At 41.6% G+C, this 26,175-nt stretch overlaps 1 protein-coding gene across 4 annotated transcripts in view; it reads left to right on the top strand.

Moving 5' to 3' along the window:
- apbb2b (amyloid beta (A4) precursor protein-binding, family B, member 2b) overlaps positions 1 to 25,897 on the top strand; it is a 50,880-nt gene extending 24,983 nt beyond the window's left edge. For 2 of the 4 annotated variants that reach the window (XM_073468473.1, XM_073468465.1), the window contains exons 5-18: positions 3,734 to 3,978; positions 5,539 to 5,670; positions 6,219 to 6,290; positions 7,164 to 7,214; positions 8,211 to 8,296; positions 8,633 to 8,693; positions 11,113 to 11,259; positions 11,863 to 11,990; positions 15,557 to 15,671; positions 17,059 to 17,146; positions 18,642 to 18,725; positions 18,848 to 18,963; positions 19,821 to 20,000; positions 21,872 to 25,897. In XM_073468473.1, coding sequence (XP_073324574.1) covers positions 3,734 to 3,978; positions 5,539 to 5,670; positions 6,219 to 6,290; positions 7,164 to 7,214; positions 8,211 to 8,296; positions 8,633 to 8,693; positions 11,113 to 11,259; positions 11,863 to 11,990; positions 15,557 to 15,671; positions 17,059 to 17,146; positions 18,642 to 18,725; positions 18,848 to 18,963; positions 19,821 to 20,000; positions 21,872 to 22,042 — 1,676 coding nt within the window. In that variant the 3' untranslated portion in view covers positions 22,043 to 25,897. The remainder of the gene's footprint in view (positions 1 to 3,733; positions 3,979 to 5,538; positions 5,671 to 6,218; positions 6,291 to 7,163; positions 7,215 to 8,210; positions 8,297 to 8,632; positions 8,694 to 11,112; positions 11,260 to 11,862; positions 11,991 to 15,556; positions 15,672 to 17,058; positions 17,147 to 18,641; positions 18,726 to 18,847; positions 18,964 to 19,820; positions 20,001 to 21,871) is intronic. The other 2 variants (XM_073468481.1, XM_073468489.1) reach the window with 2 other exon arrangements.
- Positions 25,898 to 26,175: the final 278 nt, after the last annotated feature.

The raw sequence follows: 26,175 nt of genomic DNA, 5'->3' as shown, positions 1-26,175 counted from the left end.
TGCTGGCCATTGTGATTGTCAATTACGAGGGTAGGTGCATTTGTCGGAGTCGGCTGGAAACTACACCGTGGGGTCGGAGTTAGCTGGTCTGAGTGTGTCTGTCTGTGTGTGAGTGAGTGTGTGCACAAGTGTGGGTATATGTGTGTGTCTCCTCCAACACTGGGGATGAAGTTTGTTTCTGTAATCGTCCTCTAAATATCCGCCATAAGAATCTGTGGTCTGTGCATGCTGTTTTCGTGTTTGTGTGTGGTGCATCGGTTTCGTCACAGTAGTTTGTGTGTGTAAGGTGTTGTTTGCCAGAGACAACATGTGTGTATGAGTGTGTTTTCCTCCAGAATCTCACTGCTCTCCCCTCCCCCTCTGCCTAACTCTGCTCTGGCATGGAGCTGCATGCTAACCGAGGCTATCACAGGCTAACTGCTACGTAGCTCAGCTGTGGCACCTTCCCATGAGCTGCATAGGTGCACAAGCCTATGTGTGTTTGTACACTTAAGCTTTTCCTTCCAATTCCACACTTGCCACAGTGCATGCAGAGGGTGACGCTGCTAACTTTGAGGCATGATATACCACTCGAGCCAAGCAGAGACCCCCCTCTCCCCCCTCTCTCTGTCTCCCCCTCTCTCTCTGTCTCCCCCTCTTATGTCTCTCTCTCCTCTTAAATCTACATCAAGTAGTCTGTTCATCTCAATCTGGCACCCATTCTCTGAGTCACCATCTTCCCCCTCGCTCACAGCAGAGACACTCAGGTTCTCTCTGTTGTAGTTTTATTTGCTCTGACCTATTTTTTTGCTCATGAAAGACTGCAACTCCCAGAAGGCACTGCATCCCAGCTCCTTGCTCTAAAGCACAATCTTAAGCCCAAGGGGATGTCTGCTTGAATGCCTAGAATGTATGTGTGCATTTTGTTAAGTTTTGTCAGTGATGTTTGGTCCATTAATAAAACTTAGTCTAATAAAATCATTTCCTTCTGCATGTGTGTGTGTGCGTGTCTGACTTCCATCTCAATCTGGACCGACCCAGTTGTCATGATGACATATGGCCTGCTGTCGTGGCGACAGGCCCATGGGCTGTGTTTCATCAGCGTGGTCAGCAGTTTGAGGACTCTTTGTGCAATCACACGCACACACACAGACACACACACACACACACACACACACACACACACACACACACACACACACACACACACACACACAGACACACACAGACACAAACACAACTACACACAAACACACCAGCTGACCAGTCCCTCAGAGCTTATATCACCTTTATGAGTTGCTACACCACCTAATGCAGTTACGGATCATCTTTACTACTTCTGCCACTACATCAACTTCGCACACACATGCCATCAATAGTTCTGCGTGCATGTGTGTGTGTTAGTGTGTGTGCGTGTGCGTGTATTTCAGCTGGCTTGACTGTCAGGAAACTGCAACCTTCAGAAGAGATGACATTAAGTACAAAAGTGAGAGAGGAAGCAGTGATATTAGTACTCTGACTCCACTTCCACAGGCTTGTGTGTGTGTGTGTGCGCGTGTGCGTGGGTGTGTGTGTTAGAGCCCGACTGATAAACGATTTTTAAGGCCGATACCGATACAAATATTTGGTGATTTAAAAATCCGATATTCCGATATATCGGCCGATATATATATATATATAAAAATAAATAAATCCAGAAACGCGTAACAAAACATAAACAGATTTCCTCAACATTAGTTATTTGTAGTTATTTATGAGTCCTCACTGAAATAATATGATAATGCAGTTTAAAAATACACTTGTTTGTTTTATTGTCACAACAGAACAGAGGAACATCAAAATTACTAGCTAAGTCAGTTTCACTCTCGGCTTACACCTAACAGCAGCAAAACTGGACATGGTAGTCACAAATTTTGTCACGCTTATTTGAGTTAAGAGAACTGATGGGGATGTTCTTTTAATTGTTAATCAACAAATGTATTTCTCGTGACAATTGCCAACTTACAATGAACACACTTCAACGATGATCTCAGTCGTGGATAACTGGTTCGCTCTGCCCGACTCTGGCTGGATCAGCTGGTTGTAGGGTTTGTGGCGTTCTAAACACGAGTGTTGCCAACAGGGACGTTGTAGAGTGTCCTCTGGTGGACAAACTATGCAACGCCAACACTCATAACATGGTTGAAGGGTGTTTCGTCCGTTCTTATTTTATTTTTTAAATATTAATTTATCGGCCATTATAAATGCCGATACCGATAGTTTGGAAAATGCCTAATATCGGCCAATAATATCGGCCAGCCGATATATCGGTCGGGCTCTAGTGTGTGTGTGTTTTCAAGGTAACTGCTGTATTTCCTCTACACATATCACTGCCCAATAAATGAAGCTGACAGCCATCTGCTCTATATACTGTTGCTGTCTTCTTTAAGGGAAGGGAAGTTCAAATTGTACAGGAATCCACACAGACTGAGCCAGTGCCTCTTCATCCACCTCTAGAGTTTTAATTGCCAGAACATGAACACAATTGTTTGTGCAGGTGTTTATTCATTTAGTTTAAAGATAATTTCTGCTTGTCCTTCCATTTCATTTAGTTCATTTCATTTAAGGATTTTTTTGTGCATAAAGTTAATTCTGTTGTTCCCACATTTAGATTTTTCAACTTACATAAATTATAAGCACATTAAAACTTTCTTAAAGTGAGTAAGACAGTTTAATTTGAGTTTGCAACACTAACGCTTTCATTACCATCACTGGCAACTTGTAATTAACTTTGTAATGTACGGAAGCTATAAGTAGGCGGGTAAGAGTTAAATTCAGAGAGGAGGCTGACTTATTTAGAAGCAGTGTGTACCACTGCAGACTTGGTACATATTGATCTTGAAAAAGAAACAAATGATGGGGTCCCTTTAGTCTGGCTCCGCTTTCGTTGCCTCCTGAAATAATTTTTTCATTTCAATGTTATTGATCCTCCAGAGAAGTCTCTTTGACCTTCTTTGACATGATCTACAGTAAAGTATGTGTGCTGACAACAAGTGCACCATTAATATGTGAGACAATTTGGCATGTGGCATCATTACAGACAGCTGGTGATCCACCCATTTCTCGACTATAAGCTTTGAAATAAGGACATAACTTCTGATTTATGAGCTGATAAAAACAACAAATTAAATAACCCATAAAGGACCATACCCCCATGGAAATGACAGAGCAGATTTGTATGATACTGACTTCAGAGAAGAAGCTAATACAATTACTACAGCCAGAGAATAATAACATGTCCTCATTTGTGTCATGTTGAATAAGCCTATATATATATTTGTTCTACTTGTGAGAGGAATGCTTGTGCTTGTGTATGTATTCGAGAGTTGTTGTTGGCCTGTGTGAAAGGTTATAGCTAAAAAATGTTTAAGGTATGTATGTGGGTGTGTGGTACAAGTGCGACAGCAGCTCTTAACAAGTTTCACTCAGTTGTCTTATGTGGAAAGACACGGCTGCTAAACAACAGCTGCAGCACATGCTGGTAATCCCAGACAGCTGTTCATATCGTTCAATATATGAGTGTGGGATGGTTACCTTCCAGTAACAGAGACCAGTTTGATCAAATAGATGAAAAGTCAATCTTCGATATTTGTGTGCAGTCACAGAGGTGTGTTGTTCATGCATTTGTAAGTAAAGTGTATACAAAGCCTCAATTGTGCTTTTATTTCTTTTGATATTAATAAACCATCCAAATGTGTGTGTGTTTGTCCATCAGATATCTGGAGTGAGCAGTCATTCCAGACAGACCCTGACCTGCCTCCAGGATGGAAGAAGATCACAGACATGGCCGGTATCTACTACTGGCATATTCCTACCGGCACCACCCAGTGGGAGAGACCTGCCACCCGCCCAGCACCTCCTGGACAGACAGAAACCCAGGCCCTAGGCGAGCACACAGCCTCCACACCACGAAAACACTCCCTGGGCTCACTCAGTCCCTCACCCACTCCTGACCATGAGGTGAGTGACAGAACAGCAAACTGAAACACACACACATTTGAGGTCTTTTACCTTTGTTTTAACTGTCAGTTAACTGTGGTTACATTTGAAATTGTTCTGTGTAACTGTGATCACCCAGGGCAGTTAAAGCGATGGTAAACAGTTTGTTAGTCTTTCTGGCAGCGGTCAAGCTCAGATTGTGGCTGGAGTTCAGCCTGAAGAGAATCTGCCCTCAATGTGGAGAGATTATGAGGAATGAATGGGAGAATAATGAGATCACAGATTTAAACTCTAACACAAAAATAATGAAGACACTTGGAATAAAACACAAGCATATGCTGTACAATAGTAAAATATAAAAAAAACTAATAACTGCTTTGCAGTCATGAGACAGTCTTAGTGGAAAAATTAAAATTACAATCCTCATTATTTTCTAGATTGTGGTTATAACTCTTAATTATTGCAGTTGAAAATGCCATGCTGGTAATCATTAATCTGTGTCTTTGAGGTTCTGACAAATTGCAAACAGAAAATGAATACGTCAGTGGCTATAACATGTGTGGGTATTGTACTGTTAGAAAACTGATGCAGTCTAATACAGCAGTCCTGCAATAAATCCCATCTTCAAGAGGGTTATAATGTTTAGTTTATGTTAAATTTGATTATTGCATTACTCTCTGGGGTTTTTCTATTAATTTGTCCTACAGCTGAAATCTGCGTGGCAGAATATCTTGCTTTTAATTTTGGGGCTGCAGCGGCACATCATCAGGAGATTTAGAGTATCACCTTTTATTTTATCTGCGTCCTGTTCTTGTGGACAGTCATACCAGCCACTGACTACAGTTTCAATATCTCTTTATGTAGAATATGTCGAATACGTGAAAAGAATAAACACAACAGTTGAAGGGCAGTATTTTTTCCTGCCACTGTCTGTGTGTACAAACACACATGTAGGAGCTGCAGCAGTTCAGCAATGCAACCATCGCGCAGCCACCCATGCCTGGCTGTAACAGTATAAACGAGACTGAATCAGGACTGTTGACTTCATTACTTTTAGCTGGGTGGACCTAATAATTTGGCCGGTGAGTGTATGTTGGAAATGCATTAGAGTGCAGTCTTCTTCTTCTGAGTATTATCTTCTCAATGATCTGAGAAGCTTAATGCTGTTCTTGTATTCTGTAAACAATCTTGAGCATTTTAATCAGATTTGGTGTTATAAATAATATTTTGTGATACAGTTATTAACAATTAATGAAGCAACTTAACATTGAATTGTCATGCCCAGGTAAGGAAACTATCTTCTGAATGAGTAACATGGGGGAATGTGTTACTCATTCAGAAGACATAATAATACTGTCTATGCAAAAGCTCAGTATCAGCGTCAACAAGGTGACTTAGCTGTTTTTTTAATCCCTGAATATCCACTAATGTCTGTGAAGAGACAATAAAAGTATGCACCAATGAACATGTATTAGATAAAGCTGATTTCATAACTATGCTTTTGTGTGTGTGTGTGTGTGTGTGTGTGTGTGTGTGTGTGTGTGTGTGTGTGTGTGTGTGTGTGTGTGTGTGTGTGTGTAGTCGGGCCAGGCAGAGATCTTCTACAGGGCGTCAACTCGTTCAGGCAGCACCACCTCTGACAGCTCAGTGGAGCCTCTCACCACTCTCGAGCCCACCCTCACCACATGTGGATTTGTCAACAGCTGCTACTTTGTAAGTTAGCAACAAAACATTCTTTGTTTCATTGTCCTGTAAAAATCATTTTAAGCCTCCATTTTGTGATTTTAAACAAGACAGTGTATTGGTCTGATTGTACTGTATATCTGTTTTAAGATTAGTGGAGGAAATATGCTGCAGGACAGCCAGGTAGAGTCTGAGCCAGAGAAAAAACTGTCAATACTCCAGTCTGGAAGCAGAATACAGTACTGCCAGAGCTCTGAGTCAGTCAATCAGTCAATCATGCAGAATGATGGAGGGAAATGGAGAGAGGGAAGGAGATTGATAGAGAGGAGCGTGGTGTAGATAAAATATTGATCTAGCGAGAATGGACTGATGTTGACAGATAGATGTGCCAGATTCTCAATCTGGCACATCTATCTGGAGCGACTGACCTGCAGACTACTTGAGTATTAGCCAGTGACACAGAAGCTGAAATGGCAGACAAACATGGTGGAGTAACATGTCCTCTGAATTCTTACCACACAGATTTTAATCATTTTGAAATGCTTTATCTCTCTGTCTTCTTCTCTTTCTCTTGTTAGCCTCGTTCCACATCTCTACAGGGGATGCCTGATCAAGAGTGTCGCTCTCTGCATCATGAAGATGAAGACAAGGTAGGGCGCTTCAAAACTGTTCCCATGCTCTGCTCCCTTTTTGACCCACCACTGTTCTTCTTCTCTTTTGGCTCAAAAGCCTCAAGTTGAGCTAGATGTCTTTTTTTATGTGTATTAATCTATGTGTGTGGGAAGAACTGGTACCTACAGCATCTGTATGTACTGTATACGAATGTCTACTTGTTTCGCATTCGGTGCAGTCGGTAAGTATTTGGACAGTGACATGTTTTCACTTGGTTTGGCCTCGTGAAACTAAGACTTTGACATTAAAGTGGTTCCCTAAGCACTCAGGAATCCAGTACAGTTTGTCCATTTATGGACAAAGATAGTTTTTTGTGCAATAAAATTAAGTCCAACAAAACAAACACTGAGGCAAAAGAGCAATATGGCTGTAATATGTTTGTAACTTCACACCAAGTCCACTTACATGTTCATTCTTTACATGGTTATAATAGAATATATTTTTATCGTATTTTCTGTGACTTGGCAAATAATTGGATTGGAATTTTGTTGTCATAATTAAAACTGAACCTCAGATACTTTTCAGATAGTAAAGATGGAGAACAACAGATAAAATGTCACTGTTCAAATAAGCACTGACTGATTTCTATGTCCGTTTTGCTCATGTACTACTAATCAAGAATCATTAGATTCTCAGTAGGGAGGTGAATGTTCAATAGGAGCAAGAAACATTAGAAAGTCTTGATTGACAACTTTACATTTAAGAAATGTTTTTGCTGGGTCGCTCCTTATTGCAACAGGCACTCAGTGTGGAGTGAGCTAGTTAGCTAACAGCCTTGTTCTGTCTTTTCTTCCCCCCAACCTTTGCCCATCCACTGTGTGTGTACGTGTGTGTTTTAACGCTGTATGTAGAAGCAGGTGTGGAGTGATTTTGGCGGAAAGATTGATAGTGAAGTGTGGAAGGCAAGTATAATGCGCTCACTGCCAATGAGTCATGTTCTCGGTCTCTCCTCACCCACTTTTTGAGTGTATGCGTTAATGCATTATGTGCTAGAAATTCACTGCCTGGGCAAAAGCATGTGTGGCTGATGCTTCAACATAAATGTAACCGCAACAACCACGACATTTTGTCATGCCTGATATACAAAACATCTGTTATTCTGCTGCAGCAACACACTCAACAGGATGTTTCTTTCTTTTACTCATGTGGCTAAAATATTGTTGTCCTTCCTTCCTGCTGGCTCGGATCTCAATGTGTTTGTACACAATTGTGTGTACATACTACATGTTAACTCTCTCTCCTTGATGCAGCATGCCCCATTACACATAACACACCGACCCCATTTGTCCATCCAGCAAGGCCGTTCTGCCCACACTTGGATGCATGCTGGTATAAACTGTGTTGGCTCAAAATATTTATGTTTGGTTTCTGCCAGGTTTGTGTGTCATCAGCCCTTCTCCCACATACCCTGTAACCTGTGAATGTACTTTATGTTGGTCTAACATAGAGTAAGCAGTTTAGTCACAGTGAGACTATGGAGTTGTATGTAATAGTTGGAAGTTCAAACATCTGTTCAAGATTGATGCCAAAAAGAACCACATTCACAAGCTGTTTTGAAACTATGTGAATTTGATATCCTCTCGCATTAATAAAAGGTTATTAAAATAATCTGAATCTCTTTCAACTGCATTGCCTGGCAACTATAAAGTACCTAAAAATAAAATGATGACAAGGCTTTTATCCGTCTGGAATTGTAACATCCTCTGGGGTCACAGTTTTTCTTTAATAAGAGACCTGTGTGTGTCAGTGATCGCTGCCAAACCCAAACAATTTTACCACACAACATAACGGGTTACATGTGTGAAAGGGGCTTTAATGTCAGTTGCCCTTTGGCCGAACATGTGGGTTTATTTTGATCTCATTTTGCAAACTCTAATGATGTCACCCGTGTGCAACAGGACCTGCAGGCTGCCACGGTGAACCCTGACCCGAGTCTGAAGGAGTTCGAGGGAGCCACGCTTCGCTACGCATCGCTCAAGCTAAGGTGAAATACCTGCACAGACACATACGCAAGCAAAAAATCAAACTACTCATGTTCATGAATCGTTCTCCACTGGTTCTGTGTCCTTAGTTTCTCTTATCTTGTGTTTAATCAGTGTTAGCGTTAAATGAGGTCAGATGAAGCAGGAAGTTAGTACTTCTACTCAGGAAATGCCTCCATGTTCTCTGTTCGTGTAATGACTGCCTGTAGCCTTCACATGCAGGACAGGAACCTTGTTTGTATAGCAGCTAATGATCGCAGTGGTAATGATGGCACACTGATAATCACATAACTACATCCTGCCTTTTTTAATGAACTTTTTCTTCTGTTTCTTTTCAGGAACCGTCCAGCAGTGGAAGAAGAGGAGTCCAGCAGTGTCAACAATGACCCAGAGGCAAAGGTAAGGAGCCTTTTCCTAAACTTGACTTCAGTTCAAAGCCTGCAGATGAAGTCATGAATCCATTTGTTCCTTATCTGACCAAGCTGTTTGTTCTGCATGGAAACTGTAAAAAACTATAAATATATTTATTTGTGGCTACTAGTTTGCTGAATTTTACTCAATCCAGACTTCTTTTCATGTGTTATGTAATCCTACTTCTAAACACTGGAGAATATAGTCAACTTTCCCAGCGCATGTGGCTTATTGCCTTAATGCTGTGTGTATGTTTTAGTCTGTTGATGTCCAAAACCTGTTTGTGTACTGGTGGTGTTTATGTTGACCACAGTGACTGTCTTTGGATCCCATCTGAGTGGAGCAATATCTAAACAATACTGCCTTCAAGTGGCGAGAACAAGAAGTACAGTTCAGTGCTGCACACTGCTGCATTTATTATCAAGGTCTCTTTAAAATTCAAAGCTAAGATTCAAATGAGACATTTAAAGTTAGTAATGAGGGCTCAATAACACGTATGCCACGCCCATTTTCTCTGATACTGTCACCTGCAAATGTTAGTGCGAGGTATAAATTAATTTAGATGCAACTAATTAAACAGAAGACTAGATTAATTGTGTATCTGATCTGGTACAGAGTCATTTTGTCACAAACTGCAGCGCATTACAGGAAGGCTGAATTACATACCAAGGTGTGTGATGGCTGAGTAGATCTAAAGCATTGCAGATTAGAGCTGAAAGCCAATGCTCAGTTTGATGACGTGGTGCTGATTTTGCTGCCAAATGTCTGTTTCTCTCTGTGTGTTTGTCTGGCAGAAATTCACAATCCTTAGCAACAGTGACACTGTGATGAATACCAGACACAAACACAGACATACAGTCAGGGCATCTGGTCCGGTAGCACACACACACACACACACACACACACACACACACACACACACACACACACACACACACACACACACACACACTCTGGGTAAATAGCTCACAGCAGTATCAAGATTGGATCAGCCCCTTACTAGTTCTTAAGGGAGTTAAATGCAAACTAGGCTTCACTCAACAGCAATTTCTCTCTATCAGAGTGCAGAAAACTTAGTAGATAACTGCAATACACTCAGCGGCTATTCAACCAAACAAACCTTGCAATCTATTACTAAAACCCTGATTCCAAAGAAGTTGTGTCACTGTGTAAAACTTAATAAAACCAGAATGCAATCAACAGTCAAACAGTTTTACAAAGTGTTCCTGAGCCCATCCTTTATACAATCATGTGTTTCACAAAGTTGTGAACCTCGCCCCATCCCTGCTTGTGAACGACTGAGCCTTTCGAGGATGCTCCTTTCAAACCCATTGAACCTGTTTCCCTGTGGAATCTTCCAACAACTTTTAACATCCCACAACTTTCCCAGTCTTTTTTTGCCCCTGTCCCAACTTGTTTGAAACTAGTTGCTGGCATCAAATTCAGAAGGAGTTATATTTACAAAAATCAGTGAAACATTAAATATATTGACTTTGTACTGTTTTCAGTTGAGTATATGTCACAAAGGATTGGCAAACTTTCACATCCTGTTTTATTTATGATTTACACAGCACCCCAACTTGAAACTGAAACTTGAAATTTGAACTTGAAAACCGAGCAGTCCTCATAAAGACACTTTTGAGCTGTTGGTTGGTTGTGACAGTTTATGTGTCATATAGCTGCTACCACCTGCTGGTCTGGATCTGTTACAGAACTATCACCACTCGTGGCAACACGCAGAGATTCACTGCGGGAGTTACTGTGTGTATGCATGTCTGCACATGTTTGTGTATACCATTGTGTATTGTCCATGTGTGTGAGAGCCAGACACTCATCAACCTCACTCAGCTTCAAGTCAGCAGGATTAACATCATGTTACCAACTGTCCTGCTGTGAAATCCTTTAGACAGCCCTTTGTCCTACTACCTCTGACACAACATAAATACTTGCATGTTTGATATGAATATTTGATCAAGAACAGACTATGATGTCACTGGTTACTGTGTTAGTGACTCACTTTATTCACTGTCTGTCACCTCAGTTTATCTCTGTTCCTCTCTGACCTCTTTCATCGCTAGTCTCTGTGGTCTGCAGAGTACTTTCTGAATGGACTGCTGAAATCAGATGAATACTTGATGAGGGCACTCTCTCCTCTCTTGCTCTCTTTTTATCTACCAGTATGCTTTTTCCTGCTCGTCTGTTTATCTATGTTTTTGTCATTGCAGAGGTCAAATAGTTTGGCTTTACTGGCAGAATGCCTCCACTTCAAAACAAAGACTGTCATTTTAAAAATGCCAAAAAAAAAATGTTATGAACGCCTCAAACAAAAACCTCCTGATCTGTGTGCAAGAAGTCATCATTTGTATGCAAGAACTGGTTTTAACAATATTATCTATGTGTCTTCTAGTGTTTTGCAGTGCGCTCTTTAGGATGGGTAGAGATGGCTGAGGAGGACCTGGCTCCCGGAAAGAGCAGTGTCGCTGTAAACAACTGCATCCGACAGCTGTCCTACTGCAAGAATGACATCAGAGACACCGTCGGCATCTGGGGAGAGGTGAGGAAGAAAGTGTAATCATACAGTGTATGTACGTTAACGAGTTCTGTCTCAGGTGTAAAATAAAGGCTATGTAGTTGTTGGAAATCGACAATTTGCTCACAGAAAGCAAGAAGATGTATTACAAGATAAGGGTGGAGCAAAGAAGAAGAGCAACAGAAGTTAGCTGGCACTAATAGTCTTCTGAAATGTGTGTCAAAAGAAGGAGGGAGGGGAAAATGGAGAGGGGAAAGTGGAGCAACATTAGAAAGTCTTTCCCTCTCTCTGCGGTGGTTGTGTTTAATGTGAAGCGACAGAACAGAGGGAGAGAGAGAGCTTCATCCCTTTTTCAATAACCTTTCATCTCCCACCCCCTCTTTTTAAGGTTTGATAATTTATTTAAGACACACACACACACACACACACACACACACACACACACACACACACACACACACACACTTATGTGCACACACAGGAAAATAGACTTTATTGGCAAATAAAAAAAAAGAAAGCACTTGACCTTTAAAGCACTACTTTTTTTGCGGCGTCTAGAGCTTCAGGAAATCAGGATTGCATGTTTCTGTGATGAGATCTGAAGAATTTGTGTGTGTGTTTGTTCAGGGGAAGGACATGTACCTGCTGCTGGAGAATAATATGTTGAACCTAGTCGACCCCATGGACCGCAGTGTGCTCCACTCTCAGCCAATCGCAAGTATCCGGGTCTGGGGCGTTGGCCGGGACAATGGCAGGTTAGTCATCATGACAGACGCTTTTTTTTCTTTAAAAAATTATTAATTCCCTTTTGCTTGTCTTCTTGATTGTGGTTGTCTAAATCATCTTTAACATTTCTGTAGTGTAAAGTGTTTCATTGTGGCTTTTGTTGTTTTGGTTGAAGTTTTTGAACACTTTAATTGATTGATATGTCACCGGTGTAAATTAAGTCAATGATGCATCACACGCACTCTCAGGAAAAGGTCAGGGTAACAATTGAGGGCAGCAGACGGGCGGTGGTGGTGACAGACAGAATAGAGGAGTTAATGATTGATGATGAAGGGATGCTAATGAAAGATTAATTCATCAGCACGAAGTTGAGGATGAGAGGCCTCTCTTCTCTTTCACCACAAATCCCCACCTGACTCATCCGTCCCCCACTTTCACCTCCGCTGATGTCAGCACAGCCGGCTTCATGAAAAAAGGCAAACTCACACCACAGCGGTACGCTCCGAGGTTTGATATTTCTAAAGTCATAAATAAATGCAGATGTGCTTCACAACCGTCTGCTGCCTACACAAGGCTTAAAATGAAACTTTAATCGTTTAACACGGTGCTGTAATGCTGCTGAGTGACCAGTGGGGGGCGCCTTGCACTGCTGCTGAATGTGCAAAAAGAAACAGAATGTAGGTTATCAGGCACAGCCGGGTGATGTGGACTGGAGAGGTCTGTAGCTTCTGTATAATTCGAGCTGGCACATGTATGCACACACACACACACATACACATACAAGCATGAGTTCACTCAGGAAAAGAGGCAAGGCTAAAAGCTCTTGGCATATGCAGAACTGCAGAATTCTGTTGCCTCAGGGATCTCTCTGCTCTCATTCTCAGACAACACATTCACACACACAGGCAGCAGTGTATGTTACAGTATATTTAAAACATAAAACCCCATTGTCAGATGAATCGAACGTGTGGTCTTTGAGTATTTAGGCTTTATTTCCACCATCCACATCTACATATAGCGGGAGAGTCGGAGCAGTGGGAATACCTCGGCTGCAGCAGAGGGAGGAGGAGGAGAGATGGTTAGAGAGAGGAGGAAGAGGAGGAGAGATGGTTGGAGCAGGAGGAGGAGGAGGAGGGGGAGGAGGAGGAGATGGGGTTTTGGCAGGAGAGAGAGGGAGAGAGGGGGATGAAGCTGCCAGAGGGGGAGGTATGGTTAGTGCTCGCTGGGTGTGGAGCGGACAGGTTGAGGAGTGTGTGCGCACGCCTGCAGCATCACCAGGAATAGATGGTGTAGCTCACAGGATTACCTGCCAAAACAGGAAAACTAACCACTGTGAGTATATGTTTATACATGTTATCTTACTTTTGGAACCATCACTTGCTGTTTTGTTTTATTGTAAAGTAGCAGGAAAAGAAAAATGAGCTATGAGACATGAAAGATGAGGCCTCAGTCTGTAGGGAGAGGTTGCTGAGCAGGTAGTTTGTGGGTTGTCTTTTTTTACAGCCAGTTTGAGGTTTGCATGGTACAGTTTATGAGGAACTCAGGTGGAGTGTAATAATCAAACGTGGCGGCGTGTGTGTGTGTGGCGGTTAAATGAAAGTAACTAAGAATAGAATACATTGTAAAGATTACATGAATCTGAATCTGGTGTTTGGAAAGAGGACTAAACATTTTTCTTCATAGTAGGAAATGTGCATCCATATTCACTCCACATTTTATATTTTAAATTCATAGTACATGTATGTTGGAATGCAAAGAGTGGCTGCATTTTCTGCACATGCTTTACATCTTGTTTTTATTTATTATTATTTAAACCAATCCAACGGGTTTAAAGATAGTATATAGGATGGGGTTTGAAGCCAGGTTGGAGCAGGGATTCTCCCTCTCATCTGTCACACACACACACACACACACACACACACACACACACACACACACACACACACACACACACACACACACACACACACACACACACTCTTCTACTCTTGCGATAGACTGGAGTGGTTGTCAGTTTATAGGAGCGTTACCCCCCCCCTACATGTGCCACGAACCTCATTATCACCATAGAGATTACAGATTCCCACAGCAACCTTGACATTTTCAGGGGCATCGGCATGATGATAAGATTATATTCAAAATGAGATATCACCCCCCTTTTCCCGTCTTTCTCCCTCCCTTTCCTTTTGACTTTTATCTTCCCTTCCCATCGGGGTGTTTTATTCTCTCTCTCCTTTTATCTTTATCATCAACATTGTTGCAGTTCACTTCCAATTTCCTCTCCCAGTATTTCACCTTTCTATCATTATATTCTTTACTCTTCTGACTGTCCCTCGCTGTAACTTCCTTTTAATGTGGCTTTTAGAAACTCCTCGCCAGATCCTTTTTGGGAAACACAAACCATCAGCGGCCAATTAAAACTAATTGCGCCCATCCAAAACATCTCTCTGTCCTCCTGCCTCCTGCCATTCCCTTCATACCTTATCCAGTTTCTGTACATTTTTCATATAGCACATCAAGGTTAAGTGTGCATAATAATTACCTGCATTGCTGCTTTGACCTCACACACGTATGCACACTGATCTACGGAGCAAAGAAGATGTAAGAGTATGTAACTCTGTTTGCCACCTCCTTGCCTCTTGTCCTACAGCAGGGGGTTGATACGATGGATTTTTTTCCTATTCTTCCACTAACTGTCTTCCTTTCCTCCCTTGCTTCCTTGGACACAGAGAGAGGTAAACACATTCCTTCCTTTAATCCCTCCACCCCCCCCACTACAGTATCTCTCCATCATCTCTGTCAGTCTTTATTGTTTAATTTCCTCTGCGCTTCATTTTTCTCTTGTTCAAAGTGGCTTTTTGATGTACTGGGGCACTGTGTGTGCACACGCTCACAGATGTAGGAGGCGAAGGTGACCTCCTCTGTCCTTCTCTGTCTACAAGCATTTTTTTAAGTATGCACACACACACAAATAGGAATCTTCTGTTGAGAATTTCCCCTCCTGGGGCCGGGCTCAGAAATCTTGTTAACCCTCGAGCCTGCGTTTCCTATTGCTTTGGATATTGAAGCACACAGCTTGAAGGAAGTGATTTAGATTGGTTTTATGTTCATTTTTCAGTGACGTAAGTCAGCGTGTGAAGCTATTTTTCTTCTTATTCTACGTCTTCATCCCTCCCTCCCTCCCTCCCTCCCTCCGTCTCTATTCTTTCTTCTTTTCGTCTCTTCTCTTCAGATGACTTAAATTGTTTTTGGCTCCGGTGGGCCTTGGGGGGAAAGTTCTCCCCTGCTGTCACTCATTCAACTCCCTCTTGCATCACGCTGCTCTATTGATCTCTGGGGTCCATCGACCTGCATGTGTGTGTATATGTGTGTGTGTCCTGTATTCATCAGACTGATAAAGGTCAGCTCATCTCTCATCTGTCTCCAAGAGCTCTCAGTCTCTCAACGCACACACAGACACGTCACTACGTCATTATTTACCTGTCTCAAAGTCGCACCCGCAACTTGTCCATCAAACCCTCCTCTCATCTTCATCACCCCAATGTTTTCCTCCATTTTTGTGTCTTCACTGACCATTTGTTTTTCTCTCTCCCAGGGACTTTGCATATGTGGCGAGGGATAAAAACACCAGGATCCTGAAATGTCATGTGTTCCGCTGTGACACGCCAGCCAAAGCCATCGCCACCAGCCTGCATGAGATCTGCTCCCGGGTAAGAGGAACCAAAGACACCAGGCCAAGTTTGGATTTGTGAAAACAGACTCAGATGGAAATAGATATTCTCATTATCAGAATTCGTTTTACAGAAAATCTAAACTGAAACTTCCCAAGCAAAAACAACAGATTTATTCGTAAAATTTACTCGAGTACAAGTTGTCTTGGTACCTGAGAAAGAACACAATCACTCAACACATTGAAATGTCCAACCCAAAAGAGTGTATGTATCGTTTTATCATATTTACTTTTCCACAATTTAAGCACATGTTTTATGCTTTACAGTCCTGAAAAAAAGGAACAAGATTAAACTCATCTGAATTTCAATCTCCTCCAAATATTCCCATTTCTCCCAAGACATAGTTATCACAGAGCTTTCTGTGCATGGCACGTCCACTCTCAGATGAATAGCTGTGAATGCAGCAGGGACAGAAGAAAAGAATTCAAACCATGTTTTTTATTGCCTCTGCTTTATTCACTGAACTCACCTGGAATTAATGGGTTTTTCTTTTTGTCCCTCTCCCAATAAAACATTTATTGCTGCAGGGCTTTAATTCAATTCTGGAAAAGATCTTTAAATTCTTTCCTTATTTATGTAGACTCGTAATTTAGTGTTGAATTCAATTATATGTAGCGTTTTAAAGCTTTTTTTTAATAACTTTCTTTTACCCACATATGCCTTGTTATGACCACTGACACGAACAAAGTGTGTTTCAGGTGGAGAAGAAACAGTTTGTCCTTCATCTCATCCTTCATGCTGGTACTAAGTGTCCCACATTTTACAGTTTACTATATTAAAGAACATCGAGTCTGTTGAATGCAGACTTTTGACACTAAAAAGGATAAGTAAGGAGGGCAGAGAATTGGTCACAGCAGGGGTTGCTGCGATGCAGAATTGCTGTGACAAGGTCTTTGATTGAGGACATGTATAATTTATGTGTGGTGTTTCCCAGCGTGTGTGTGCGTGAATGATTTCGGCTGTTTTTGTGAGTCTGGTTCTGCGTTTGCACCTATGTGTTTCTCTGCAGGAAAAGCTTTTACCCTGTTTTGGAAAAGAGGAGTGTGACCTGGTTTGTGTGTTTCTGTGCTCCCCAGGTGATATAGGTAGACAGTATGACAATATCAGGGGTGAAGCTGGTCTAGGTTTTGCTGAGCTCTTTCGTGTTGACTCTTTCATCTTTTTGTCTCCCTCCCTCATCCTCTTCAACTTTCACGCATTTTTCTCTTTGTCTCTTCACCCTCCTCCCCTGTGTCTCTGCCACGGTATTCCAATTCTGCTCTGTTTTTACACGCCATTTCCTCATACTTCTCCCTGCTTTTGCTCCTCTCTCCCCTTCTCTCCCTCTTTCTCTGTTTCTCTCTCACTGCCTCTGCCTCTCCTCCAGATAATGACAGAGCGAAAGAATGCCAAAGCGATGGCAGGAGGCTCTCTCCAGGACAGGATGCAGGCAGGACTTGATCTCCCTTTACAAGGTAGGCTTCATACATACAGTACCTCACTCAGTGTGTGTGTGTGTGTGTGTGAGTGTGTGTGTGTGAGAGAGAGAAAGAGAGAGTGAATGCGACAAGTGACATCAATAAGGACTTGGCAGTTATCACTTCTGTGGCACACTGCATGCATTTAAACTGGTCATTTGTAAGAGCAGGATGTCTCAAGAAATTTTCCGTGTTGTCTTTGCAATGTCCTCTGACGATTTAGGAAGAGAAGCTTTGAGGAAATTTGATTAATAAATTGTTCATGGTCAAAATCAGTCAGTGTATTTCAGAAGATCTTCATCTGTCACTGTGAGTACGTTTTGGTCTTAAAGGTGCCCTGGGGATTTCTCTTGTAAACAAAGTTTACGTGTTGAGTGTGTGTCCTTGAAGCCCGACAAAATGTGTTGAATGCAATGCCCTCCTCATAAAACATTTACAAACCTGAGTTGTTTAATATTTTAAGTCCTGCATTGTTTACATCCATATTTACAAGGCTGCTTCCTCTTGTAGCTCGGCTTCAGCTCACCGCTGCTCTTCACTCTGTGTTATCGCTGCCAACTGGCGATCAGTAGAACAGTGTGAAACTCAAACAGGAATGTGTGTCCGGTGGTCGCACATGCACAATACAAACAAAACCTGTGAAAACATTCATCCATAGCTCTTCTGGTGGTCAGAAAACTCCACAGGGTACCTTTTAATGGCTGTCTACAGTTTGCAGATTTAGTTGTTGATGGTCGGGTTCTCCAGAATATTGTGCCAGAAGATATGGAGCGATGTGAAGAGCCAGACAAATGGGAAGACTAACCAGCCAGGAGATATTGGTGGCAGCAAGAGCAACTTTCTTGTACTTTTAGGAGACAGTGTTGAAAACATGCGTAGGTTAAATCATGAGACACAGCAACAGACAGGCACACTGCCAACAATCCAGCCTGCTTCTGACAGCTTGTCAAATCAAACAGCTGCAGTTTCTGCCTCTGCTGAAAAAAGAAAAAAAAAACTGACATCAACTTTTGAAACTTGAGAAACAGGAGCTGTAGAGTGAGAATGTGGGATTATAGTCCGCTGTGCCAGTGTCTTATTATAACATGAAAGCATCTAGTATTTAACAAATAGCCATGAAAGAACTTGAAAGCATGCTTAGAAAGAAGAAATACAGAATATGTTGAACATCAACTCCTTGTGCATTGAATGGAGCGATGTATATAACAGTAGGAGGAAGAAAAATGTGAATTATGTTGTAGTCACCATCCTTTAAATCAAAACATACTCAAAGACTAGAATCAGTCAGTCAGTCAGCCAGTAGCCTTGTTAAGAGCTAGAAAAGTTGTGACAGATAGAAAGCCAACAAGAGTGTGTGTAATATCCAAATATTAACTGGCAGGCTACACTCGGATACCCTCTGTAAATGTGCATTTTTTGTTGTTTACATGTCGTTCAATATTTACTCTCATGAGCTCCTACAGTATTAAATGTTTGTCTGGCTTCTCCCCAGCAGAGTTCCCCACACCAAAGACAGAGCTGGTTCAGAAGTTTCAGGTGTTCTACCTTGGGATGTTGCCAGTGGCCAGACCAATAGGTCAGTCTGACGCACAAATACAACACTCATGCAAACTGTAATGAGATGCAAAGTGTTGTTCTAACTTCAACATTCTGATTTCAATGTTTATATTTGTTTGTTTTTAACATCCTCTTCTTCAGGCATGGACATACTGAATGGAGCTATAGACAGTTTAATCGGTTCTTCCAACAGAGAGGACTGGACTCCAGTAGCCCTCAATGTGGCAGATGCTACTGTCACCATCAGCAAAGACAAGGTCAGACACACACAGCTGACCTCGCCTGCTTTTCTTCAATCTGTTACTTCCTTCTTTCTGTATGGAAAAATCAAATATGGTGAAACAAACCAAGGAGAAAGTGGTTTGGCTTATTGATGCAACACAGTTTTCTTAATGCTGAAATCCGCATTTTTCGATACATTTCTTGCACTCTGTTGCATCAGGATGTACAGTAATTGCCAACAGAGAGAAGCCTCTGTAGCCACATGGCTAACGCTACTTCCTTTACTTTTCAATACATTGTGCAAAATAGATTTCTGATACTGATAATAGATTTCTGTTATGTAAAGGTTTTTGTTTTTTGTTTTCTTACCTACATTTAAAATACGCAACACTGATCATCTTAAGCTAACTATATTTGCTGCCAGATAAGGAGGAGTGGCTGTGAAACCAATGTTCAAAACTAGAAAAATAGTGGAAAACACATCACCTGTTTTCTGAAGTGAATGAACTTTATTGACATCAGAGTCAACTATGAAGGAAGCAAGCAGCTACCCAGAGCAATGAGAAAAAAAATTGCAGCTCATCTTAAAGCTGCATCTTAAATCTTTACAGCGTTCGACCATGCAGATGATATTAAATGTGCTTTTTTTCATTTAAATAAATTATGACTTTCAGCTGTAACATCAAGGCACTTAAAGCCCATCTGCTCCAGTGGACCTGTTCATTAAGAGGCTGCAGTCTGACTGGGTAGAAGTGCAGAAAAAGTGTTGGATGATTGTAAATAACTTCAGCGCTGTGTTTTTGTGATGTCTTTTCATCCAGTTAGTATGTATTTATGTATGTGCGCTACATCATTAATCTCATTCACATTTACTGTATTTGTGTCCGACCAGGACGAAGAGGAGGTGCTGGTGGAGTGTCGTGTTCGTTTCCTGTCTTTCATGGGCGTTGGGCGTGACATACACACCTTTGCCTTCATCATGGACGCAGGCGGCCATCGTTTTGACTGTCACGTCTTCTGGTGCGATCCCAACGCTGGGAATGTGTCGGAGGCTGTACAGGCAGCTTGTATGGTGAGTCACACAGTCGACAACACGCCTAAATTACACTGAGCCAACTCTGTCCATCTTGGTTAAGAAATAAAGAAATCTCAGAAGCTGTTTGTTGGATTGTGGGAAATGGAGTGTGTGTAATTATAACATAATAATTAATGCTAATTAGAGTTGGTGTTTATATAAATTAACCACTTTGCTGTCTAGACTGTAGGAGGATTAGCAAGCACCTAAAAGTGCTACAAGGTTCTTTTAACTGGTTATGAAACTGTCTCATACAGTATAACCATCAGCAAGGTGATTGACTGTTTCTCTATAGTTTTTATAGTTATTCTTAATGTCTGTCACTAGGTCAGATTCTGACTTGACTGGTTCGATACGTGGTGAAATAGAAACTATTATTATGGCAGAGTGCTGATGATGAATTGAGGAGTCTCACAGCCTGAGGAAAGAAGCTGCTCTGTAGTCTGGCGGCTACTTTGTTTTACTCTCGTCACATCAGGGTAATTAATCTTACATACATGACCTCATCGCTCTGCATACTGCAAACAGCTAAATAGCATTAAAAATATGTTGCCTCTTGTTTCTTTTACTTGCTTTTAAAACAAATGCACATGCTAGCCAGGTCAAGATTTTAACCTTTATATTTATCAAGATCTTGGTACTCATACTGCTTTTGTTCAGAGGACCGCCAAATCAACGAAAAATTAAAGTTCCTTGTTGCAGCTTTAAAATAGTTTAATATCATGTAAGTTAAATCCATGAAGACAAATATTAATATAATTTTTTTCATGGTTAGAAGAAACAACTCCCTTTTATACTAACAGAGAGTTTAAAATTAAAAACACACGTTTTTCCTCTTAACTGTAGAGCTATTTGTCCTTATAGTTTGTTTCTGTGTGTTTTGATTATACCAGCTGTAGAGATGTCAGTCTTCTGTTGAATATAATGGGACTAGATGGCACTCTGGCTTGTGGTTCTCAAAGTGTCCAAAAAATTAATTAAAAAGAACTCAACAGCAGTGCCTCTCCTCCTCACGAGCACGAGCCTACAGAAAGCCGTCGACATTTAGAGCCTCTCCTGTCCTTGCCTGTAGTTTAGTTTCAGTCTTGACAGATGGGTGTTTTACTGTCTAACATATATGTTCTATTCAGGTTGTAATGGGGCCCTCTGTCAAAGCACTGTTGGTGTAAAACATGCATTCAGATCAAGAGAAGTCACCTAAAGTGAAATTACAGTGTGTTCGCCATCAGTTCTCTTTGAAAGAGGACGTCCTTGCAAGCCATCTTGTATAGATTTTCTGTTTAAAGTGAAGTGTTTTAGGTTGTATTACACGTTGTTGACTGCTGTGCAGGAAACGTTTTCACAGAGGACACATGTACATTGAATTAGTTACCACAGTAAACCCATAATATCTTTCATAATGTTTTTTTTTCATCATTTTAATGTCCATAATCACAACCCAGAATACCCTCTGCGGTGATTCTGCTCCCATTAGTGGAGATTTCTCCTCTTCCTCTGCCCTCTCTGCTGTGTGTGAGTCACAAGATTAGTCGACTGCTGGCTGGGCTATTGATCACACATCAGAACTTAGGATATATGGACACACACACACACTAAAACTGATTCACAGTGACAAGAACCATCAATCATTACTATTGATCACAGCTAGCAACCTGCACCAGTCCAGCTTTGCCTTCTCTCTCTCTCTCTCTCTCTCTCTCTCTCTCTCTCTCACACACACACACAGACACCCTCACAGTCGTATAGTCAGCAGTTTTAACTCTCTATTATTTACAATATCTCTCTCTCTCTCTCTCTCTTTCCCTCTCTCTCTCTCTCTCTCTCTTTCTCTCTCTCTCTCTCTCTCTCCCTCTCTCCCTCTCTCTCAGCTGCGGTATCAGAAGTGTTTGGTGGCTCGACCCCCCTCCCAGAAGGCCTGCGGATCATCGCCCCCCGGTGACTCGGTGTCCCGCCGGGTGTCGACCAGCGTGAAGAGAGGCGTCCTGTCTCTCATCGACACCCTCAAACAGAAGCGACCCGTCACCGAGCTGCCGCAGTAACCCCCGGTGTGAGCTCTAACCAACTCCCTGCCACAACCCCCGGTCACCATGGTAACTAGTCACATCGCTGCCAAAACCCGTCGCCACCACAGACCCCAGTAACCATGGAAACACAGCAAAGCCCCAGGGTTTGGGAATCCCTGTTGCAGTTCTTTCGCTTCTCTGGAGTAAAAATTGGAATTTCGCCTCGAGAGTTTTATCAGCAACTCAAATCTGTTTGCTCAGAATAACTGAGACGATTAAAGACTCTAATCCCACATCAAGAAGGAACGACCACAGAGAGAAACCCCTCGAACGATCATCGTAAAGGTGATAGTGTACATAAAGTAACTCTCATCCCCCTCAGCACAGAGGAGTGAGGAGAAGAGGGCAAAAACTGAAGAAGTAGGAAGTGCTCCTTCAAAGCACAGCACGCCTGATGAGCTGCCCAAACTGCTTATCTCTCCATGCTCTTATTGTATTTGTGTCTGTGCCTGTGCTGCCAGCATGACCTCGCACACCTGGCCACACCCCGCTGTCATTCACCTGGTTGTCTTGTTAGTCTGTAGTGGCTCTTCCCCCCCCGTCCGTCTGTCTTCCTCATCATCCAGTAGACTGTGACATGAACTAAATGGAAGGAAGGAATCGTGAAAGCCATTAGATCAGTATGTGATGAACGAAAAAAGGAAGCTGCTACAGACTAAAGAGATCTGGCCATCAGTCTACACACTCTTACCTGTTCAACTGATCCTGCATGAACTTTTACATAAAAGTGAACCATTCTAGATTATATCAATACACTGCTGCTGCTTTCAGAGACTGAAGGGGTGAGAAATCCGAAGCCACGTTGTTGTTTTTTTTTCTTGTTTCTTTCTCGTCAACAGTGCAAGAATCAGCCTGGAGGGTCTAAACGAGAGGTGACCTTTCACCCGATACATCCTTCATCACCTTCCCCGTTTACTTGTTGTCTCTAATCTTTTGTTGTCCCTCGGAAAATGACAGATGATAGCCATAACTGAGGAGGAGATGCAGGGATGGACAGGGTGTTACCCCTCCCTCCTCTGACTGCTGCTCTTTGATACACATGCTGGAGGAAATGATGACCCGTTAGTCCTTTAAATCCCATCGTGTCCTCAGAGACTTCATGTCCACTTATTAAAGCAACACAAGAAATGCTCGAGGAATCATGCAAAGAAGACGACTGGAGGAATGTGTTTTTTGTACCGAGGTGTGGTGGTGATGATCCACAGCTAAAAATCTGAACTGGGAGGAGGTGAGGAGGAGAGAGACGGGTTTCACCTCCAGCCTCGGCCGTTGTTTTTTTTTTTTTCCCCAGAGGAAAGCCAACAGAGAGACACGTTGACTCAAATTAACAGGACTTTCCTGGGCTGCTATCTATCTGTCTCCAGGGTTCTGTTCACTTGAATGCGCCTTCTCTGTTTTTTTTTCATAGCCTTCACTTCCTTACTGTCTGACTATTTTCATCAGTGCCACAAGATCACTTTTGTTCTTCTTCTTTTAGTCTTTTTGTTCTGTAGTTTTTCTCACACAAATCTCAATTCAACACTGCTAGCTCCTTATTATCACATATCTGACAAGCCTGGATGTATGGAAATAACTAATGAAGTCCTTTAATGCAACTTTAATCGTGATTAATTGTCTCTATGACTGACCATTAGCTAAACCTCTTCAGTGAACAGCGAGTGTCTACTCACTGTTTAGGCCAAGCCGCTCCATCAAGCTTTTTGACTGCTCTGTATGTCGAAGCAGTGTGCAGGGGCCTAAAGGAAGACCGATACTGGGTATATAAATAGTTTGGAGGGTTGTATTGTTTTTATATTGCCTTATATAAAAGGCAAGTGAAGGGAATTGATCAAATAGTGTGTCATTCTGATAAGTGTACACTCACAAAAAATAATTAGCTTGAAACAGTGGCTTTAAGTATTTCAATTACGTATACATTTTTTACATCATTTTAGTAAAAGGGGTCACATTTAATTCAAAGTTTGTCTATCGTGTTGAGTCAGTGTGTATGAATTAAACAACTAGATGTGTGAATAACCACATAGAAATGCATTATTTTTGTGTTTAATACTTGAATAGTAAACACTTGAAACACACATTATGTTTATGTAACAGCTGCCTTTAATGTGGTAATTTAATAAACACATAAGGTTTATGTAGAAGTCTGCGTTAGTTGAATTAAATCAGACTAAACAATTTCATTTACCACTTTCACTCAGCATGATAGAAAAACTTTGCAAGAAATGTGACTGTTGACGCTGAACTTGAAAATTTACATGTAATTCAAATATTTCAAGTAACTGTTTTAGGCAAATTAAAGTGTAAGCTGCAACTGCTGCAACATACCCTTTGTGTTGTTTTCCCCACTGTAAGATGGTCCTGAATGCTAGGTGTAATGATAGCAGCTCTGTCCGGTTCTTTATTGGATTTGAGGAAGATAGCGTCATGATGATCGGTCAGCACATTGGTTTGTCCTCTTCCTTAAAGCCTGAACATATTTACTGTTTGAAATGTAATATTGAAAAAAACACTTGGTTATCCAAGTTTGTGAGCTAAGTAGCCAAACAGGGTTATGTTAGAATTACATAATTTGTCCTAATAAACATGTAGTTACTAATACCAAGACAAACAATTTCTTTAGTTCCATGTTGTCTGCATGGATAATCGACTGCTGAGGGGGCTAACTGAAATATGTAGCTTTAGCTTCAGTCCTAGCATGATATTGTGTATGCACATTCAAGGCCACTTTTACAGGAACCTGCAGACAGTACATTCAACCAACTCCGGGGGCTGTCGTTAGCTTAGTTTGCTAGTGAGCTACCAAACGGCTTGCGACAGGTTTCAGCCACCAAAATCGCCTGTCGCTGGGTCAGAAACTTTGAGTTGTAAACAGCATAAATGTCGCGTGAAAGGAAAGCTTGTCAGGTGTAGCAACAGTAGCTATCGAGGCGAGGGGTTTAGCGAGTCTGTCTTGCACGTTGTCGCTTTTGATTTCCACAGGCTGAAGGAACTAGAGGTGTAAATTGAGAGTTTGTTGAGAAACTTCAGCCACATCACCTTCTTTTGTCACGAGGATGTTGAAATGTGAATGAGATGACAAAATATGTGTGTACATAATATCCATCTAATGTTACATTTGGCATTAATCATTGTTATAAGCTATGTTTTCTTCATTTTGAATGTCTGTAGTTTTATTATATTTCTTGTAATGAAATGCCTTTTTTGAGAACTCACCAAATGGCCAAAGTGTAAAATACTGATATACATTGTTGTAGATAAGAAAACTACGAGAGCAAATAATGAACAAGAGAGGAGAAGTGATTGGAAAATTTTCACAGTTGTCAATTAAGTTGATACTGAATTTAACTGAGCAATTATCTATGCATTCTTTTGATCTCGAGAAATGGAAAGTCGTACAAAGCCTTGCATGCCCTCGGATGGTTGAAAAACGACTGTATGTACTGAACAGAAATATTTTTTATTTTATTTATTCTATTTTATAAAGGTATATACTGATTTTATTAGTTGGGGCAAGTAAAGTGTCATTGTCTCAGTCCCTGGTTAACTCACAAGGCTACAAAACAAGCTCCGCTTCGCAGAAACCGGCAGATAAAGGAATATATCTTCACCTTGTACAGTGCACTGAGAGCCGGGAGTCCACTGGGAGGAGTGTTGAGGAGTGAAGAGGAGGAAACCGCAGTGGACTCCCCGCGTCTCTGTCAAGCTCACACACATAAACAACAAACACACATTTCCCACAGATGGATGTGTTGGCTTCCGTTTGCTGCTCACTGATTTGTACACTTTATCAATGTAACCAGTTGTGAGAATAAACAGCAGTATAAAATAATACACCTGGGGTTTGCAACTAATTTTTGTTTTCATCACTAATTTTTTGTTTGTTTGATTAATTTATCTGTTGTGTAGTCCGGTGGTTCTCGGACAGACTTGAATCTGGAACATTCTGGTTCCCCTCTGTGCCGCAAGGACGGCCCATTCCCAGTGTTTTAACGCTTGTGACCCCTCAACACGGGTTTCGGTTTGTTCAAGAGTGATTTTATTTTCCTTCTCAGATTTTGTATCTTTTCTGAGAAGATGAACATATGCGCTATTTCAGGGGAAAAAAAAAA

Source organism: Pagrus major, chromosome 1, assembly GCF_040436345.1.
Source record: "Pagrus major chromosome 1, Pma_NU_1.0".
Classification (NCBI taxonomy): domain Eukaryota; kingdom Metazoa; phylum Chordata; class Actinopteri; order Spariformes; family Sparidae; genus Pagrus; species Pagrus major.
This window is presented reverse-complemented; position numbering and strand designations above follow the sequence as displayed.